Source organism: Phyllobates terribilis, unplaced genomic scaffold, assembly GCF_046119375.1.
Source record: "Phyllobates terribilis strain yellow unplaced genomic scaffold, ASM4611937v1 Scaffold_5__5_contigs__length_657084704, whole genome shotgun sequence".
Lineage (NCBI taxonomy): Eukaryota > Metazoa > Chordata > Amphibia > Anura > Dendrobatidae > Phyllobates > Phyllobates terribilis.
The window spans coordinates 180,062,725-180,081,622 of NW_027362765.1; the positions used below are offsets into that span (position 1 = coordinate 180,062,725).

The following is an 18,898-nucleotide window of genomic DNA, read 5'->3' on the forward strand; positions in this document are numbered from 1 at the left end:
ATATATCCGTATTTGAGTTTTTTCCTCTTTGTCCTTCACAAACAGTAACCTTCATTCCCATGAAAGCAGTGAGACTGCAAGCTCTTGAACACTAGAAGATCTGCTGAAGGTGATTTAGTCCTGCCAGTGCATCTTTCAATCTATGTTGTATGTTCAATGTATATCCAATATACCAGAAGTCAGAGTGCCCTCAGTGGCTAATCCCATTGCCCAAACCACCGTTACTAGTCTTTAACGGTCTTCATGTTTTTTTGGCAATGAAAATATAAGTTCCTTCAAAAAGACACAAGGACGGAATAGAGTATTCTCCAAATCATAGTCTGAAAGCGTACAGCCCTGGTATTCCATCACAGTGATCATCATTTATCATGTACTTAGTCCGTTGCTGGATTTCTAATGAAGAACATTTCATGCATTTTACCTTTCACCTCATCAGCATTCTGTCATGTGATATACGAGGCGCACCTTATTTCAGCGCTAAGTCACCTTGGAACCATATGTAAATATCTGAGATTCTAACATGGCAATATTATCTCCTACTTGTATACATAACACACAAACATATATGACCATCATGTCCAACTAACGTATCCAATGGAGAACATCTGCAGGTCTGGTTAATTGACATTCCAAGGGTGCACATTGATAATCCGCTATAACCATGGTGATATAAACCCCTTTCCTCTTTTGAAGACCTTTCCAGCCGAGCGTCTTCCTTCAACCATTTTGGATATATACCTCTCATTTCTTTTCTTCTGCAAAACCATAGACCCTATACATTATCCAAAAATATACCAAGGTCACACGTCTGATCTACCACCAGCCACACATATCGATTGTCAAACTGAGCACCAACCTTCAAAATGATAGGCGACCACCAGAAGAAATTAAAGCCATAATAATAAAATTATAAAAAAAAGACTATGAAATTGTCCAAGCGTTCAGGCTCAGCAATATTTTCAGCGTCCTACCCTTCTTGTCATCCATTTCCCCAGCGTACCAGTTCTCCACACCGGCAGTATGCGCTTAGCCAGAAACCTCATCATGGCAGCAGAAAACAGGGATATCGCGAACATTTAGACACACAGAGAGGGTGAGTATGATGGCATTACACCAAAGTTGTGTTCACTTACCTAGCAGCATTTTTGATTACGTCTTATTGTTCCGTCTTCCTCTCCGAAATCGCTATCAGATTTTGCAGAGCGGCTGCATCCGCACGCAGATCTTTCTGGCTGCCCCTGATAGAGAGGCGACTGGCCTCCAATTTGTTCACCTTCCCAAATGATACACTTATACCTCAATTAAAAGCTTAATGCTCCACTGATCTCTGCCTGTAGGAGGTAAACAAGCGGCACTCTCTCTGCAGCCACTGGCCCTCGCTTTAACCCAATCACCAAGCACAGATGCAGAAATTACCTAGTGTAGCCTCTCCCAGCTGAGAGCTCTGCAAACCAAAAGATACTGTATTAACATACAAATCGGATGGGAGGTCTAAGGAGTTGGTAAGGAGGGGTGGGCAGAGGGAGAGAAGTCAGAATGTACTTCTCATCTCTTCACACTGAGGGCACGCCAGTCTCCTTTACACACATTTCCCTGGCACACTTTAGAAGATGGGTGACCACCGCATCATGCGCCATTCTATCTCCTTCCATGAGCTGGGGACGCAAAGGTGAGCGAGCTTCAACCCATCCATAGACTTGTCAGCTCCGCAGATCGCTGGTAGACTTCTGCTATTGACTTTTTGTGTATTTATCTATATGAAACATATCCATCTTTTGCAAAATGGTATGCAAACACAGAGTTAAAAGGAAGGAACAAAGTGTGTTTCAGGCAAAGGCTGTTTGAAGTCTGATAAGATCCAATTATCCCGTCAGTCGAGCTTTTCGCTATCAATAGAGAAAGCTCAGGTTTTATCTGATTATCATCCTCCGGGATAATACCGTGTACAGATTAGCTTTGAAATATTTTACATATTCTAGCCTCTACTACTTTTGCTGGGGGATCTGTCCTGTAATCCACTACTCATTCTGTCAAATGTGATCAAACAAATCCCTCTGCAGAGTGTGACGCTCGCCTCTTAGATTATAAGGTCCTCCTAAAATAGTTTGCTGTCGTTAATATATGTAAAAATCCATTCTCTGTGCTGGATGTATATATGGATGGAAAATTCTAGAAATGTCTAGCACGGGGCGTAAATGTAAATGGGGTACATCCATATATTTGTATGGTCCCAGGAGCAGCAGAAGTAGTAGATGCACGGTTAGACGTCAAGGGTCAGACGAAAGTATAGACTGAAAAATGACTGGGTGTAGTATACTGTGAATATTTGTCTATGGTGATCAAAATTTAATTTTTCAATCTTTTATTGTACTTCGTTCATAATTTGTCTTAGGTAATACTGACAAATACTTTATTCACCTTATATATGTGGTACATTAGAAGGTTATATTTACTATACTATAGAGAAAAATCAATCTATTGATGTATATCAATTGATCCGTTTCATTAAAAAACTAAAAAAAAAAATCGAAATCCCCACTTTCTCAATTTCTCATAGTTTTCAAGAACTCTGCTTGCTGTCATTCAAAAGAAACCCTCATTCAATATGATATTTTCTATGTTTGGAAAAAAATCTCTATTTTTTTTTTTAAATAGTAAAATCTTACATTTCTCTAAAATTCCCTTGCTTTTTAACATCTCTGCTTTCTGTCATTTAAAAGAAATCCTCATTGATCACTTCCTTGTCATGTGATGGTCATAGATTGGTTTCCATTCATTTATTTGCACTGTTTCTTGCTATGAGCCGGGGCACAAGTATGATTATTACATGGCACGAGCAGTTTTCATCTGCAGAAATTAACAGTAAAGGTTCGTCTTGAAAGACAGCAAGCAGAGATCCTGAAAAGAAAATCAATTAGAAGATTCTGTAACTCTTCAGTAAACAATAAATGGGCTTTATTGGCAGAAATCCATAATATTTAGAATCTTGTGATTCATATAGCTTGCAATGCACTCTACAATTAACTAAAAAACATATTAAGCAAATGTCAATGTTAATTCACTAGCATTGCACCCCTAGAAACTGTGATAAAATGCAAAAAAAAAATCAGAACACCCCCAAAAAACTGCTCTGTGTGTCCCTTGCCAAACAGAAAAATACATGTTTTAACAGATGAAAACTTTACATTGAGAGAATCTGGTTTAACGTAATAATTTTTAATATAATAATTTACTCTTTATAAAAATAAACGCTACTGAACGCCTTCCTAGGACTCTCATCCTTCTCTATCTGAGGCTCTGTGTCCAATGAGATACTACTTTTCTTTATTTTAGTAAGACGTGGCACCTGTATGAGACGTGCTCACTGATTCGCTGGTTGTGAGCCTATCAGTGTGAATATTCATGCTCGCGATTTATGAAAAAAGCAAATCTAATTTATTTATTTTTTTTAGATTAAAACAAATTTCCCCATTGAATATGATACATTGTAAATAATACTTTTTGATTGTTAAGAAAAAAAAAATGAATAAAATATATAAATATTCTAGAATGTGGATTAATACGTTTAATAAATAATATGTAATAAAAAAAATATTTATAGCATATATATTATTACTACATTGATAATGAATCCAATTTTTAATCCACTTTATGTACATTTTAGGAAAACATTTGGTTTGAAAATCGTTAATGTCTAAAATATTTAATATAATATATTGAATATCTTAACATACAAAAATAGGATTAGAGGAAAAACAAGGAAAATATATATATAAATATATATACACCCAAACACATTTTTTTTTGCCTAGTCCTATTTTATTACGCACAAAAACAATATACCTGATTTTTTTTCCTCTTTCTCTCCTGAAGAAAAAAATACAAAACGAACTGTACATCTGTCCCAATCTTTCTAGCAATAATTAATTGTAATAACCCCTCATCATCGCCACGACTAGCAGGCAATTCAGTCTATTCAGCCTCCTTTCTGTGTTCTCCAGCCTTCCTTCATCCCGTATTTTCTCCCCCCCCAAAGTGCCTGATTGATATCATTTTCTAAAATGATGGTCATTAATAACATGTGACAAAACTTACGGAAAAAAGGGGAAATAAACATCAGATTTGTGAGATTTTTCTTAATGAAAAGAAGTAATAATGTCTTTATTTGTAATGTATTGTGTGTAAGGAAGGCAAACCATGATTGTCATTAGGAGATATGAAATGTAATGTGATTCATACATTTTAGTAATCATTTATATTACCAGGATCCGGAGAGAATAGGAATATTATTTTTGTTCATTTATTTATTTATATATATATATATATATATATATATATATATATATATATATGTGTGTGTTATTACTATGTAGTGCCTATATAGTGCTATCATTTCCGCAGTGGTTAACATACATTATTATCATTGCTGTAACCAATGGGGCTCACAATCTAAATTCCCCATCAGTATGACTTATATATATATAAATATATATATATATATATATATATATATATAATATAATATAATATATATATTATGTGTATATATATATATTTTTTTATTTATTTATTTAATGTATATATACATAGGTGAGCTTATTTTTTACCATTGTCACAATATGCTATCTTGATTTTATTTTGCAGGTAAATATCATGACATTATATATTACAGGTACATTACTAATGTTTATCCATCTGGACTATGACATCACTTTACACCATTCTGACATAGGAGATCGGATGTAGGCACAGCATCGCTTGCAGACCTCATCCAGTGTGAGATGCACCCAGGTGCCAAGTGCATCCAGCATGTAGTAAACCCTTTAAATTGACTCCATCCCATGCATGTTACCCTCATTTACATAAGAATGACCCCATTCACTTGGCCCTGTCCCAGCAGACTACTGCGGGGTCACCTTGCAAAGCGTCATGATCATCCTATTATATGCACCACTTGTTTTCACAGGATCCTATTCACTATGGGACAATGGACATTACAGATCATTAAATACTATTAAAGTGAATTATTGGACTATAATGGATTTCGCAGCTTGATGAGTAAACCCACAAGATGAAGGAGAAAGTCTTGGGGAGAAGTTGAATCTACCTCTTCATACAGATGAAGCCCGTTTTGGCACCTAGCTGTTGTTCATTTTGCCTCTATATACACAATGGAAGCAATTATTGTCACGTTGTAGGTTTTTGGTCACAAATCCTGTTTTAGTTGTAATAATTCCATCCAGTTAAAAGTTTCCCCCAGCCCGTAATGGCAGATAACAGGGAACAATAGAATGGATTCAACTGGAGACAAATTAGCAATAGATGTAACATTCTCTCCAGTATTTTGTTCATCACTGAAGGATTGTCACAAATCATCCGAGCATGCTGAAAACTAAAAGATTAACTGGAACAATGCAAATTGTTTTGTGCATGCTTGATCATGGATTTACGCTCCATAGTCTGGGTCTTCATTGTGTTATCACAGTAAACTTGGTATATGGGCTACCAAATACATGTCATGATTACACAATTAAAGAGGTTATCCAAGGTCAAAACAAAATATAAAAACAGCTATAAATATTATAAAAACTAAAAAAGAAAACGCAACTCCTCCTTTATTTTTCCCCCAACAATCCAGCATACTAGTCCCCCAGTTTGTTGTTTAAAGGGAAGCTGTCACCATGAAAATGCCATCCAGTCTGCAGGCATCATGTTATAGAGTAGGGGGAACTGAGCAGATATATATAGCGTTGTGAGACAAGATTCAATATAACCTTTAACCTTTATAACCATTTAATCCTCTGATTCTGGGTTTTTGGTCCAGTGGGCGGTCCTATAAGTGGCTGTAACTACCTCTGTATTCACTCTAAGAAAAGAAAGCTGTCAGTCACTGATAGGACCGCCCACTGGACCAAAAACCCAGAATCAGAGGATTAAATGATTAATACACAGGTTATATTGAATCTTATCTCACAAAATGTTATATTATCCTACTCAGCTACCCCTGCTCTGTAACACCATGCCTGCAGATTGGACTGCATTTTCATTGTGACTGGCATCCTTTAAGCGACAAGTATGTGACTGCTGCAGCTAATCATTGTCCACAGCAGTCACATGCCATACTGTTTCCTTTTGAACATGGAGATTTTTTTTTTAATAAGTTGGATATAAGTTGGGGAACCTGTCATGTTCTGAAAAACAATTTACTTGAATATATAGGGTTAATCTGAAGGTTAATAGCATTAACATAATGTCTACCTGCCTTACTGCAGCAGCTGTAGGGTGAAAATGAACTTATATCCTCCAAGCGGCTGCTCACTATGACGCATAGAGGTGGTGCAGGGAACAGTTATGGTTATAGTCACCACTCATGTAATCACTCCCCCCAGCACTTTGATTGACAGCCCACTCTGCACATACACACGCTAAAATGTGGACTGTCAATCAAAGTGCAGGGGAGTGATTATAGCCACACTCACAATATAGTGAGTGGTAACTGTAACTGATCCCTGTACTGTTCTTATGATGAGAAGTTAGTGGCTACAGGGGCGATATAAGTTTTCTCACTGCAGCCACTGATCCAATAAGGCAGGTAAGCAGGATTTCAACACTAATTGCCTACAGATTAACCCTATATTCGAAGGTAAATAGCATTTCTGGATATAACAAGTTCCCTTTAAAATATATGATATATACCATAGCAAAATACATTTTCTTAACAAAGCAATTATTTTAATACATAGCAATCAATAATTTCACTTAAAGCTTACCTATTGTTTTAGATGAATTTTCAGAACCGCTGTTCTGTGTGTGTATGTGTGCAATGACACTATATTTGGCCTTTATATGACTTGTAACCTGCCTTTTCTACAGGTTTCATCTCTGTAGGCTCTAGATATGATTTTCAGTTGTCTCAGAGTTAGTGGGTGTAGACTAGGTGCTATGATGTCTGCCACACACCATACACAGTCTGGTGAGGGATTGCTACTCTCCTGTCTCTGTGTAGCACATGTTGAAAAGCAGCAGCATAGAGAATCTTATACAGTAGTACTGAGCAGTGTAGCTGTTAATCTAGCACTTAGAAGCTGCAACACTGCGTGTCTGTATCTCACTCTGCTTCTCATCTCGCTTGATAGACTTCAATAGGCATCTTTAATCAGATTTGTCTGTGGAATCGTAGTCTGTCTTGTCTTGAACAATATGTACTTTAGTTGTATTTCTAGCGATTTTCTAACTTCAGGCAGCGATAAAGCAATAGAAAAATGTTACGTAACCAAAATGTATTTTTTCATTGCAACTATATAAAAAACATACCAGTGGGTATTTTATATATTTATGCATATAAGTCCAGTGGGTGGTCTTAATAGTGATTAACAGCTATCTATGCATGCAGTCATAAAGGGAAGGTTGTCAATCAATGAATAGGACCGCCCACTGGACTCATAGGCAAACAAATACCAGGGATTTCAATGAATAAAATGCAAGGTTTACTGAAATGTTTTCCACAAAAATATATATCAATCTGATCAGCTCCTCCTGCTCTATAACATCCTGCTTGCAGATCATTTACCATTTTCAACACAACAGGTTCCCTTTAAGCTACAGTAACATCTATACTGTGCACTATGCTGAACACTGCACTTGGGCTTTCCCTATAAATCCCAGAAACACAAGATTTAGGCGGAGCCTAGCGGAGAATTATGGGGCAGATGGAAATACTTTGGATTCTGTCTGGCCTCTGTTCCTACAGCGACCATATCTATTTAGGCAGTTTACTATGCTTTTGTGTCTGCCCAAAAAAGAGGGACACATCTGATCAATTTCCCTATCATGAAACTTCTGCTGGTTGTCCTTCCTCTTCAAACTTCCTCTCCCACTGGCAAACATGTGACCTAACAAAAAAGATCTCACAACTTCATCTCTGAAAAAAACAGAAGAATTCTGAATTTAGCAAAGATTTGAATGGAGAAGAACAAATTATGGAAACACAAATGCTGATAGTAGGTGTATTCCAGCTCTGCTCAACAAATGCTGATAGTAGGTGTATTCCAGCTCTGCTCACTTCTGCATCTGGAGGTGAATAGGGCCGCGGGTTCTTTCTGCATTCACATAATAGTAATATACACAAAGCTCCTGTTGCAATGCCCAAGATCTGAAAAAACTATGATCCCAGTGCTTAGAGAGAGGGAAGGGGCTTCCTTTGTTGTCCTATTGCGACACAATGGTGTAGTGCTTATGGGTTGTAACAATGGCTCCCTGGTCTGCCATCTGATTAGACCTGCTAAGTACTGTCAAGGGCTGGGCCAAATAAAGTACTTGGCATTGACGGCAATGCAAAAATAATTTAGTATATTATAGGATCAGACTCATACATGTTCACGTAAGTAAAAAAAAAAAAAAGTTAATTAACTGTGTAAAAATCTTTTTGATAATATTAAAAATGCCAAAATATAAAAAGTACACTTAATTTGTATAGTGTTGTAATGCTCTATGAAAAAAATATAAAGAAGAGTGGCAACATTTCTACTTTTTTTCTCAGTTTTGTTCATTCTTACTTCCAAAATTTGACAGCCAAAAAGTCTTATATATCACAAAATGCTATAGAAGAAAATGTCAAGTTGCCCCACAAAAACAAACCATATAATGTTAATGTAGCACCCTGAGGATTCGGCTGCTACAGGGGTATTGCACCTCACTCCAGAGGTGTGGTATTCCACTCCCGGGTAAGGATGGAGTGTGGAACTGAGCTCAGTAGGCTGCATGCACTACATACATCCCATTTCCGGGGGACAGACCGACGGTACTCCCACCAGTGTATATGTGCAGGTACGACAGTGTCTGTCCCTGGCTGGAGTGGGAGGGGGGTGGAACATCCCAGTAGTGTAGGGGCAGATAGGGGGAGCAGTCTGGGTAATGCTAGGAGCTCATTGGGTGCTGGTCACCTGAGCTCACACATAGAGGGAGTATATAAGGTGGGAACCATCTTAGATCAGGGTCAGACAGGCAGACAGTTACCAGTCAGTCTGTTGTAGAGGGTCAAGCAGTCCTGAAAGAAGAGAGAGAGGAGAAAAGAAGGACCCAGAGGGGAAGAAGAGGGAACCCCGAGAGCCCAAATACAACCAGAAGGGTGAAGGGTTGGCACAAGGGTACCGGATCCCAAGCTGGTGGAGGGCACTAATCCTCAGCCAGAGACCGGAAGTTGTGGGCAGGATCTGCCACGACCCCCCACTAAATCCACTGCGAAGGCACACCAGGAATAGGGTCAGGGAACCCCGAAGAGGTACACCCACCAAGAGGCCCGAGGGAGCCGGACATAAGTGGATCCCTGGTGGGGAAGGCCAGAGAAAAGGAACGTCAGAGAGGGAGCTCAGGATCACGCTCCAGAATTACCTGGGGGTTGGCCGAGTCCAGGACCTGGTGGACGCAGCACGGCTCGGGCGGTCACTCAAGGCCGGAGTGACCAGCACAACAGCAGTAAGTAAAAACCCTGAACTGCACAGCCCGACTCTAAGTCTGATTACCATCCTCACTGCACCACCACAACCACCATCCTCTACAACTGACCCCCTGAGGCTATACCCCTCCCGTTGGGGGTTATACTACCAGAAGCTGCACACACACCACCAGCCTCAGCGGACCCTGCTGCAGCGGCGGCCGTATTGACCGCAAATCAACGGGTGGCGTAGTCGACACTAAAGAACATCCAGCAACATCTGTAGGACTGCCACACACTGAGCTTGACACCCTGGGCACGGACCGGGTCACCGCCACTCGGAGACTACAACCCCCATCTGATCCGGCTCCGGCTTTCCCCCAAACAACACTGGCCCAGGGGGCGCGTCAACTTTGGCGTAGTCGGCAGGATAACGTGCCCGCAACAACCGGGTACTGCGTGCCTGAAGAAAAGTTCACCGTTACCTCAAAAAGAAGTCTCCTGCCGGTTCCGGAGGGTCCCCGCCAACGGACCCCATCACAGGTCATTTCCCGCCAGTTGTCCGCCATTTGCAGCTTTTTCCCGCCATCCATGGAGTTTCCCGCCACTGGGAGACGATTCCCGCCATTTCCAAAGATTTCCCGCCTTGGAAGAGCGGACGCCATTATGGGCGTGCCAGAAGATGGCAAGAGGCCACCTCCCATCGTGGGCCAGGTCGAAGAATGGCGCCAAAAGCGGAAACCGCGCCCCCCCACAGAGACTGTGATGCTGGAAGTGTCCATCAGCATGAGAGAACTGCCCCTGGAACTGACAATCACTAAGTTGCCCCGGGACCACCCTCAATGTGGGCGGAGACAGAACAAAAGAACGAAGATGGGTGCAGCCTGGAGGAGTCTGGAGAGAGCGCACCCGGAGACAAGAAGTCTGGAGAGGAGTCCAGAGAAAGCGTACCCGGAGATGGAGGGAGAGACAGGCAGCACCGACCCAGTGGTCAGGAGCCTGCTGCAAGCAACAACCCCACTAAGCTTAGTGGAGATCCTAGCACAGCTCCCCCGAGACCGGGAGTGTGCACAGACCGCGCTGGAGGGCCTCGCACGGAGGATGGCCCAGGTGCAGCAAGACACGCTGACGGAGTGGAGCCGTGAGATGGCCCAGCAGACCGGAACCCGTCAGCGGAGCACGCCACCCGAGACGAGGAGACAGACCGCCTCTGAGGATGGCGCAGGAGGAATGAAGGCCGGAGACGGCGCCGAGAAGGGAGCTGAACGGACGGAGGCAGGTAAAGGGGACGTCTCTACCCCGAGCCGAGAAACCGTGTACCTGTCCCAGCTCCCCGTCGCAGAGCCCGAAATTCCCCCTGCCGTGCCCGTCGCTGCATCGTCACCGTGCCAGATTAGGCCTCAAGCAGAAGCCGCGGCCGCGACCCCTGTGACGTCACACGCCTCGACCCTGAGCGCGACCAAACAGGAAATACCATCGGCCTGGTCGCAAGGCCTAGTACCTCCGGGCGCCGCAATTCCAACAGCGCCCCCTACCTCCGCGGAGCCACCGGCCTGGTCGCAGGGCCGAGTACCCCCGGGCGCCGCCGTCCTTACGGTGCCCTTTACCTTTAGGGTGCCCCAAGCCGGGTCGCAAGGCCTGGTCAACCCGGGCGCCGCTACCATCAACGCGCCCTCAACATCTCGAGTGCCGCACCTGGGCGAAGATCTATTTGCCCAGCACACGTGCCCGGATGGGCAGCCCTTTGTATGGCCCCAGGAGTACTACCAACTGGAACTCCAAAGAGCAAGGCCCCTGTGCGAGCCCCTGATTCCGGCTCCGAAGCCCGTCAGGAGAACCCCGCTCCCGCTAGAAGAAGCACAATTCGAGTGGGACCCCACCGGAGGAGACCTCATGGGGTTCACTCAAGAAACGCGGGCAGCCGCAGCAGAGCGAGTGGAGTGCTGCCGCCAGCAGTTGGCAGCCTTCGAGCAAGAGCGGAAAGAGAGGCGGATCCGTGAGCAGCGGCTGCAGGAACAGAGCGCAGGGCAGAAGAGCCGGACCAGGAGGAACCCCCGTGCAGCTCATGGTCCCCGTGCCACCGGGACTGTGATTAAATTCAACCTGCAGCATGGGTGGGGCTTTATAAGAGACCATCATACCCCCGGCGACGTCTTTGTAACCCGCAGAGACGTAGAAAGCCATCTGCCGGAGGGACACAGAGGTCGTGACCTGTACGTAGGGGACGAGGTCACGTTCACCCGGCACAAGTGTGCCAAAGGACCCTACGCCCTCCATGTGCATCGCCTGACGGAGGAGGAGCTGCGGTGTGAGGAGGAGCAAGAGGACCCGGACGGGTCTGAAGACAAAGAAGGAGCAGGAGGACGCCGTCGTTAAAGTACGGTAAAGAGACTGTAAATAGTTACCCGTCCGGGTACAGTGAACTGTTGCTGCTTTAAATATGTCCCCGTTGGGACAAGAGTGAACTGTTAACCCGTGTGTCCCTTAATCCCACTGACCGAGGACTGAGAGCGGTCATTCCTTCCTTATACCTGGCCGAGGACTGAGAGCGGCCACTTTCCCCCTGTATATAGTTGCGCTTTCTAAGGCGCCCCCTACTGGTTTTATAGGAAACCGTGTTTCTAAAAGAGACTGTCGCACTTTACCCGGTCACAAGTTGCACCGTGGCCGGAGGAGTAAGAGTGTTAACAAGAATATTGATATATATATATGATGTTTTATTTGTTTATGTTTTATGAAAAAAAAATTGTATGTTTGATGTTTTATTCTCTTACAGCCCGAGGACGTGCTGTGATTTACCAGGGGGGAATGTAGCACCCTGAGGATTCGGCTGCTACAGGGGTATTGCACCTCACTCCAGAGGTGTGGTATTCCACTCCCGGGTAAGGATGGAGTGTGGAACTGAGCTCAGTAGGCTGCATGCACTACATACATCCCATTTCCGGGGGACAGACCGACGGTACTCCCACCAGTGTATATGTGCAGGTACGACAGTGTCTGTCCCTGGCTGGAGTGGGAGGGGGGTGGAACATCCCAGTAGTGTAGGGGCAGATAGGGGGAGCAGTCTGGGTAATGCTAGGAGCTCATTGGGTGCTGGTCATCTGAGCTCACACATAGAGGGAGTATATAAGGTGGGAACCATCTTAGATCAGGGTCAGACAGGCAGACAGTTACCAGTCAGTCTGTTGTAGAGGGTCAAGCAGTCCTGAAAGAAGAGAGAGAGGAGAAAAGAAGGACCCAGAGGGGAAGAAGAGGGAACCCCGAGAGCCCAAATACAACCAGAAGGGTGAAGGGTTGGCACAAGGGTACCGGATCCCAAGCTGGTGAAGGGCACTAATCCTCAGCCAGAGACCGGAGGTTGTGGGCAGGATCTGCCACGACCCCCCACTAAATCCACTGCGAAGGCACACCAGGAATAGGGTCAGGGAACCCCGAAGAGGTACACCCACCAAGAGGCCCGAGGGAGCCGGACATAAGTGGATCCCTGGTGGGGAAAGCCAGAGAAAAGGAACGTCAGAGAGGGAGCTCAGGATCACGCTCCAGAATTACCTGGGGGTTGGCCGAGTCCAGGACCTGGTGGACGCAGCACGGCTCGGGCGGTCACTCAAGGCCGGAGTGACCAGCACAACAGCAGTAAGTAAAAACCCTGAACTGCACAGCCCGACTCTGAGTCTGATTACCATCCTCACTGCACCACCACAACCACCATCCTCTACAACTGACCCCCTGAGGCTATACCCCTCCCGTTGGGGGTTATACTACCAGAAGCTGCACACACACCACCAGCCTCAGCGGACCCTGCTGCAGCGGCGGCCGTATTGACTGCAAACCAACGGGTGGCGTAGTCGACACTAAAGAACATCCAGCAACATCTGTAGGACTGCCACACACTGAGCTTGACACCCTGGGCACGGACCGGGTCACCGCCACTCGGAGACTACAACCCCCATCTGATCCGGCTCCGGGTATCCCCCAAACAACACTGGCCCAGGGGGCGCGTCATTAATACATTATATGTACTCCCAAATGATGCCAAAAGCAATCCATACTGTAAAAAAAAGTCCTCCTACAGCTAATACAGCTATGTCAATGGAAAAATAAGAGCGTTATGACTTTCTTAAGTATGGGTGAAAAAAAAAAATATTGTTGCATCCTAATAAAATGTCTTTATGGGGTTGAACGGTTTAAGGTATATCACTAAAAAATCTGAGATGTCTCGGTTGTGCCCTGTGCCTCACCAAATATTAGAGGAATCTGATTACAGTGCCCCTGGCACCTTATTACTGCAAGATTTTTAGATCTTAGAACCTGTGGTTGTATTTTCCCATTCACTTCAATGGGACTTTAATACATATACATAAACGCATCTCTACAAAGGGATTTATCAAGGCAAAATTCTTCTTAATATTTTTCATACATGCTATATTCAGAATTTTCTCCCCACCTTGAAGGAGTGAGGATTTCAATATTACAACAGGAATGTTTTAATGGTTAATGAAGAAAATGAAAAGCTGGTATGGTCGGATCTGGCCACAGAAAGTCGGATGTGGCTGCAGATGGATGAGCAGAGTTATCTCTGAAAGGCATCCATGTGCTAAGCACTATGATGTTGATGGAGCTGTCCTGTGTGATTGTCCACAGGGGAGCTATCTACACTCATTTACCCGAGAGAGATCTATTGACTGCTCCCTGTGCTTTCTCAGATTTCATTTTCAATTAGCCACAAGGCAATCTCACCGTGAAACAATGCTAATGTTGTTTAAGCCACCCTGGCAGAAAAATCAATGCAACCTTCAAAGATGCTGCCATGATGAGGTCCCTCAAAAAGAAATCTGATGGGGGCGTTTTCTTCAGTATACCTTTTGCTTATTAAGAAAACAAATATATAAATGTCTGTTATTTGATTTTTTTATGGCACCCTGGATGGGGTATTTTAAGTTAAGGGGGACTAATACCCGGACATGTAAACTTACAAACCCTAATATTTGATTCCGAAATCTTTCCTCTTTTATGTCCACCAAAACTGAAAACATGGGTAAGCCACAGCTAGTTGGTGCTGGTACACATTTCTAAGAGACCCAATCCAAGATATAAAACCAAAGGAAAGTAATGGAAGCTGTGTCTATGTACAAACGCGGTCCATTAATTCACCCATTGTAACATTTCAGCTATCATAGGAAAGCTGGAAGGTTCCAATGAACTCATGAATGGACCATTTACACTGAGTGATGCTTCCATCTACTTTCGCCAACCATTCAGCCTTGTCTCTGGAAAAAGTTGAAGGATTGCTATTTACTAGTTACAATTTAATGAGCAATCCATTTTTATTATATGTCAATGATTGTTTTACGTGGTTTATTATTGTTATTAGAGACGAGGGATAATCCCATCTAACAATTAGCTAATGAGCACGTTTTGTGTTATGCAGTCATAATTATTTGCCACATATGAAACCAAAGAGACAGACACACAGATTTATATTTTAATAATTTTGGGGGTCCAGGAGAGATTGTTAGGGTATGATATGTGCTCACTGGTACAAACACACATACAGTGGCACACAAACCAATTTTAGTCTATGTGCAAATGCACATGGGTGATTTTCTACACGGATGTCAGGTTCACGTGGAAAAAATCTCAGCATGTGCTAGTCAAGGTCAGGTTTACAGACCAAACCAGTGCATACAAATAGTAGGCAGCTCCTGTATCTATCATACGGACAAATGCATGGAGCAGAGACAGAGGCAGTCATGTGTGCAATTTGCAGACGTGATTGGTCTGCAAAATTCAGTGTTCGTCTGAACTCCACATTAGTCTGGAGCATTTAATGCATGATCTTGAAACCGTCAGTTTTGTAGATCTCGCTTAATTGTAAAGTGCTGCGGAATATGTTGGCGCTATATAAATAAAAATTATTATTATTAATTATTATTAAATACTGCAGAAAACAAAAGTGTTATTTTCCTGCTAAAGAATTACATCTTCAGCCCCTCACCTGCGGAAGCTGCCCCCCACCCGCCACCCCGTAAGTAAAGTAGGGAGATGTTAGCAAATTTTTGTCCTACTGCAGACATGGTAGAGGTGGTAGTCTTCTGCTGTAGCCAGTTGTATTACAAACACACACAATAGATTGAGGAGTAAGAGGGGGTATGACTGAGTTCCTCAAACACATACAGTGGCTTGCAAAAGTATTCACCCCCTTGGCATTTTTCATGTTAAAAAACCCCCTGAGATTTCAGGTTGTGAGGTAGCAACCTCACATCCTGGAATCTCACTTTTTTTAGGGTCTGCATCAGTTCATGTAAAGAACATGCTACAATTGTGAACATTTGAGTTTCTTTTTATTGTGAAGCAAACAACAAATAGGACAAAATATCTGAAAACTTCAGTGTGCATAATTGTTCATCCCCCCTAAAGTCAGTACTTTGTAGAGCCGACTTCTGCGGCAATTATAGCTGCAAGTCACTTTGGCTAAGTCTCTATGCCACATCTTGCCACTGGGATTTTTGCCCATTCCTCAAGGCAAAACTGCTCAAGCTCCTTCAAGTTAGACGGTTTCCTCTCGTGAACAGCAATCTTCAAGTCTTACCACAGATTCTCAATTGGGTTAAGGTCTGTGCTTTGACTAGGCCACTCCAAAACATTTACACGTTTCCCCTTAAACCACTCGAGTGTTGTTTAGCTGTATATTTTGGGTCATTTTCTTTTTGGAAGGTGAACCTCTATCCCAGTCTCAAATCCCTGACAAACTGAAACCCGTTTTGCTCAAGAATATCCCCGCATTTCACACCATCCATCTTCCCCTCAACTCGGAGCATTTTCCCTGTCCCTGCTGCTGAAAAACATCCCCACAGCATGATGCTGCCATGTTTCACTGTGGGGATTGTGTTCTTGGGGTGATGAGCTGTATTGGTTTGGTGCCAGAAACAGCACTTACCTTGGTGGCCAAAAAGTTAAAAGTCACTGTTTGTTTAAAAAAAAAAATTAATAGTACATGCAAATATATAAATCCTTATGACATATCTCAACTGAGAAATATACTTCTTTCTCCACTTATGACACACTTTTTCCCTCCCTCCCTTACCCTTGAATTCACCATCTATTCTTAAAAACTGCTCAAATTCATCTTGGTGGAAGCAAGACAGCCAGTACAGTGAGGTGTCAAGTTAAACTCAATTAAACTCTATGCAGAGGGGGTATGAGGAATTAGGGACACTCAGTTCAGTGAGAGGACAAGCAGATACATGCAGATCGTGCTGCAGCTTTTAGCACATTTATTTAAGTTCAGCACTGGATTCACAGCCACATAGCTCAGTATTGCTGTATAATGTCCTCCATGCTGCTGCTTTTATCTATGTGCTACTGAGAAAGAAGAGCAGTATATAAGATATCATAGCATCTAGTCTTTATCTACTAACATACAGAGAACAAATTAGAAATAGGGCCTGCCAAAGAGAGAAATGGTAAAAAAGCATGATATAAGTTATATCTTGGCCAAAAATTGTGTTATTCCTCAGTGTCATGGAGATATTAAGAAAATATTAACCATTTATCCTGAAGCCCCTCTTGCCCCTCCCCTGAAGTATTTGTCACAACAGAAGAGCTGACAATCTAAAGAGCGACCTCTCTGCAAATTATCACCCACAGCAGAAGTAGCTTAAACAAATGCTGGCACAAGAGAGGTGCTACCAACCCAATTAAAATGCGAGTGTATTTCCCCCTGGCAGAGGCAAGGGATAATTAGACACAGACCTGCGACAATTTACATCTAGCTGTTGAGCCTTGATTCCGAGGACGTCAAAAGGAATTTTACCGAAGCCCCAGTCTGGCCAGCACCGATATGAAATCTGGAATATCTCAAGTTCCATAATTCTGATAATAATGGGACCCATATTTTTAGTAACAGTGTCAGCTAAGGAACAATATGGATATTTTCCTGTCGCTGTAAGCCCCTCCGGGGGGCTATGGTGCAAAAGTAACAAAATAGCAGACCGCAACTACGCCATGTGTGGTCTCTACAGGAAAGTAAACTCATAACGGAAAAAGTGGTATCACTTTCGGGCCTCTATGAGCAAACAGCGAGGAGTTATCAAAGAAGTTAGAGTTTTTAACAAAAACATGAAGGGTGGAGCCCAGCCCATATGATGTCAGCACAAGGGGCGTGTGGGCAGGTCCCCTCTTTGGCATAAAAGATCCAACTGAAGATTGATCCATATTCATTGCTAGGGGGTATAGAGACTATAAGCAACGGATCCTATTCGATAACAGTCAAATCAATAAGTGGGGCGTCCCCACCGCTCCAGCTAAACGGAATCTTCACTGCGATCTGTTTAGTACGTAAGTCTTCTTTAATTCTGTTTATTCTGTGTAACTCTATATACTGTATTGTAATGTCCCCTTTTGTAAAATCTTTGTATATTTTTCATAACACTTTCTCCCTTTTGGATTAAATATACAATTTAATAGTCCTGTTTCTTTTGCTCTGTAATCGTTCCCTTCCCCAAAGCCATATATGCTGCCAGAACGCAGGTGTCCGACCAGGCCTGTATTATATTTCAAATCTGGACGGTGGTGGCAGCGAATAATAATAATTGGGCTATCGTTAAGCTGACAGTGGCTGTTAGGGGTGCGTATACACATATTCCCTGCACTGGAATCCAGAGGTGTGACGCTATACTCTCACTGGTCGCTTGCCGATACCTAAGTAGTGAGTAGTCGGGATCGTGTGCTCGTGAATCCCTGACGAAATCCTGACAGAGTGACGGCAGCTGTGAGATATTGTGTGATCTCCCCGGTGTCGTCCCTGTGGAAACCCTGACACTCAGGTACACACACAACAGCTTATTTGAGAATTACCTAAAAATGATAGGTACACTTTAGATACAAATTGATGAAATGGAAAATGTCTAAGTGTTGTGGCTTTAATGTGCTCACTAAAATAGAGTATATTTTCAACAGACCAAAATTGGTCTGCATTTAGTAAAAAAAAAGCACAATAGAAAGAGACATGCTTCCCTTTTTTGTGGTGCCCAGCTATGAATGCAAAATAACGAGAAAATTTGCAGTGCTACCGCAGACTAGGCGTGTAAGTGAATCCCACTCAGTTTCCACACCTTTAACAAATACTGTGGCTAATCCAATCAATAACACCCTCTTCCTTATAGAAAATGAATTACCAAGAGCCTCTCTATTTGTCTTCTAGTGAAAGGTAACATCAGTTAGATAATAGTGAACCACTTTGACAGCGACTCCCGCAGAAGTTATGCATGAGGACTATGGAAAGATATGACTTTTACAGACCATCAGGAAACAAGCATTGGAGCTTACAACCCACAAATTCACCAGAATAAAATGATTCCCCATTTCATGACACAATAAATAGCACAGATCAGCGTCTTACAAGACATGCTTATATTGCTTATGATTTACTGTCTTAGTGCATAAGATAGCTTAGCAAAGCAAGAG

At 43.1% G+C, this 18,898-nt stretch overlaps 1 protein-coding gene across 3 annotated transcripts in view; it reads right to left on the reverse strand.

Moving 5' to 3' along the window:
- Nucleotides 1-18,898, reverse strand: part of ZNF385C (zinc finger protein 385C) — a 446,028-nt gene that overhangs the window by 132,231 nt on the left and 294,899 nt on the right. The window contains exon 1 of one of the 3 annotated variants that reach the window (XM_073683553.1): nucleotides 1,134-1,824. The exons of the other annotated variants lie outside the window; for them this stretch is intronic. Coding sequence (XP_073539654.1) covers nucleotides 1,134-1,143 — 10 coding nt within the window. The 5' untranslated portion in view covers nucleotides 1,144-1,824. Of the gene's footprint in view, nucleotides 1-1,133; nucleotides 1,825-18,898 lie in introns of those variants that run through there. 3 annotated transcript variants of the gene reach the window in all.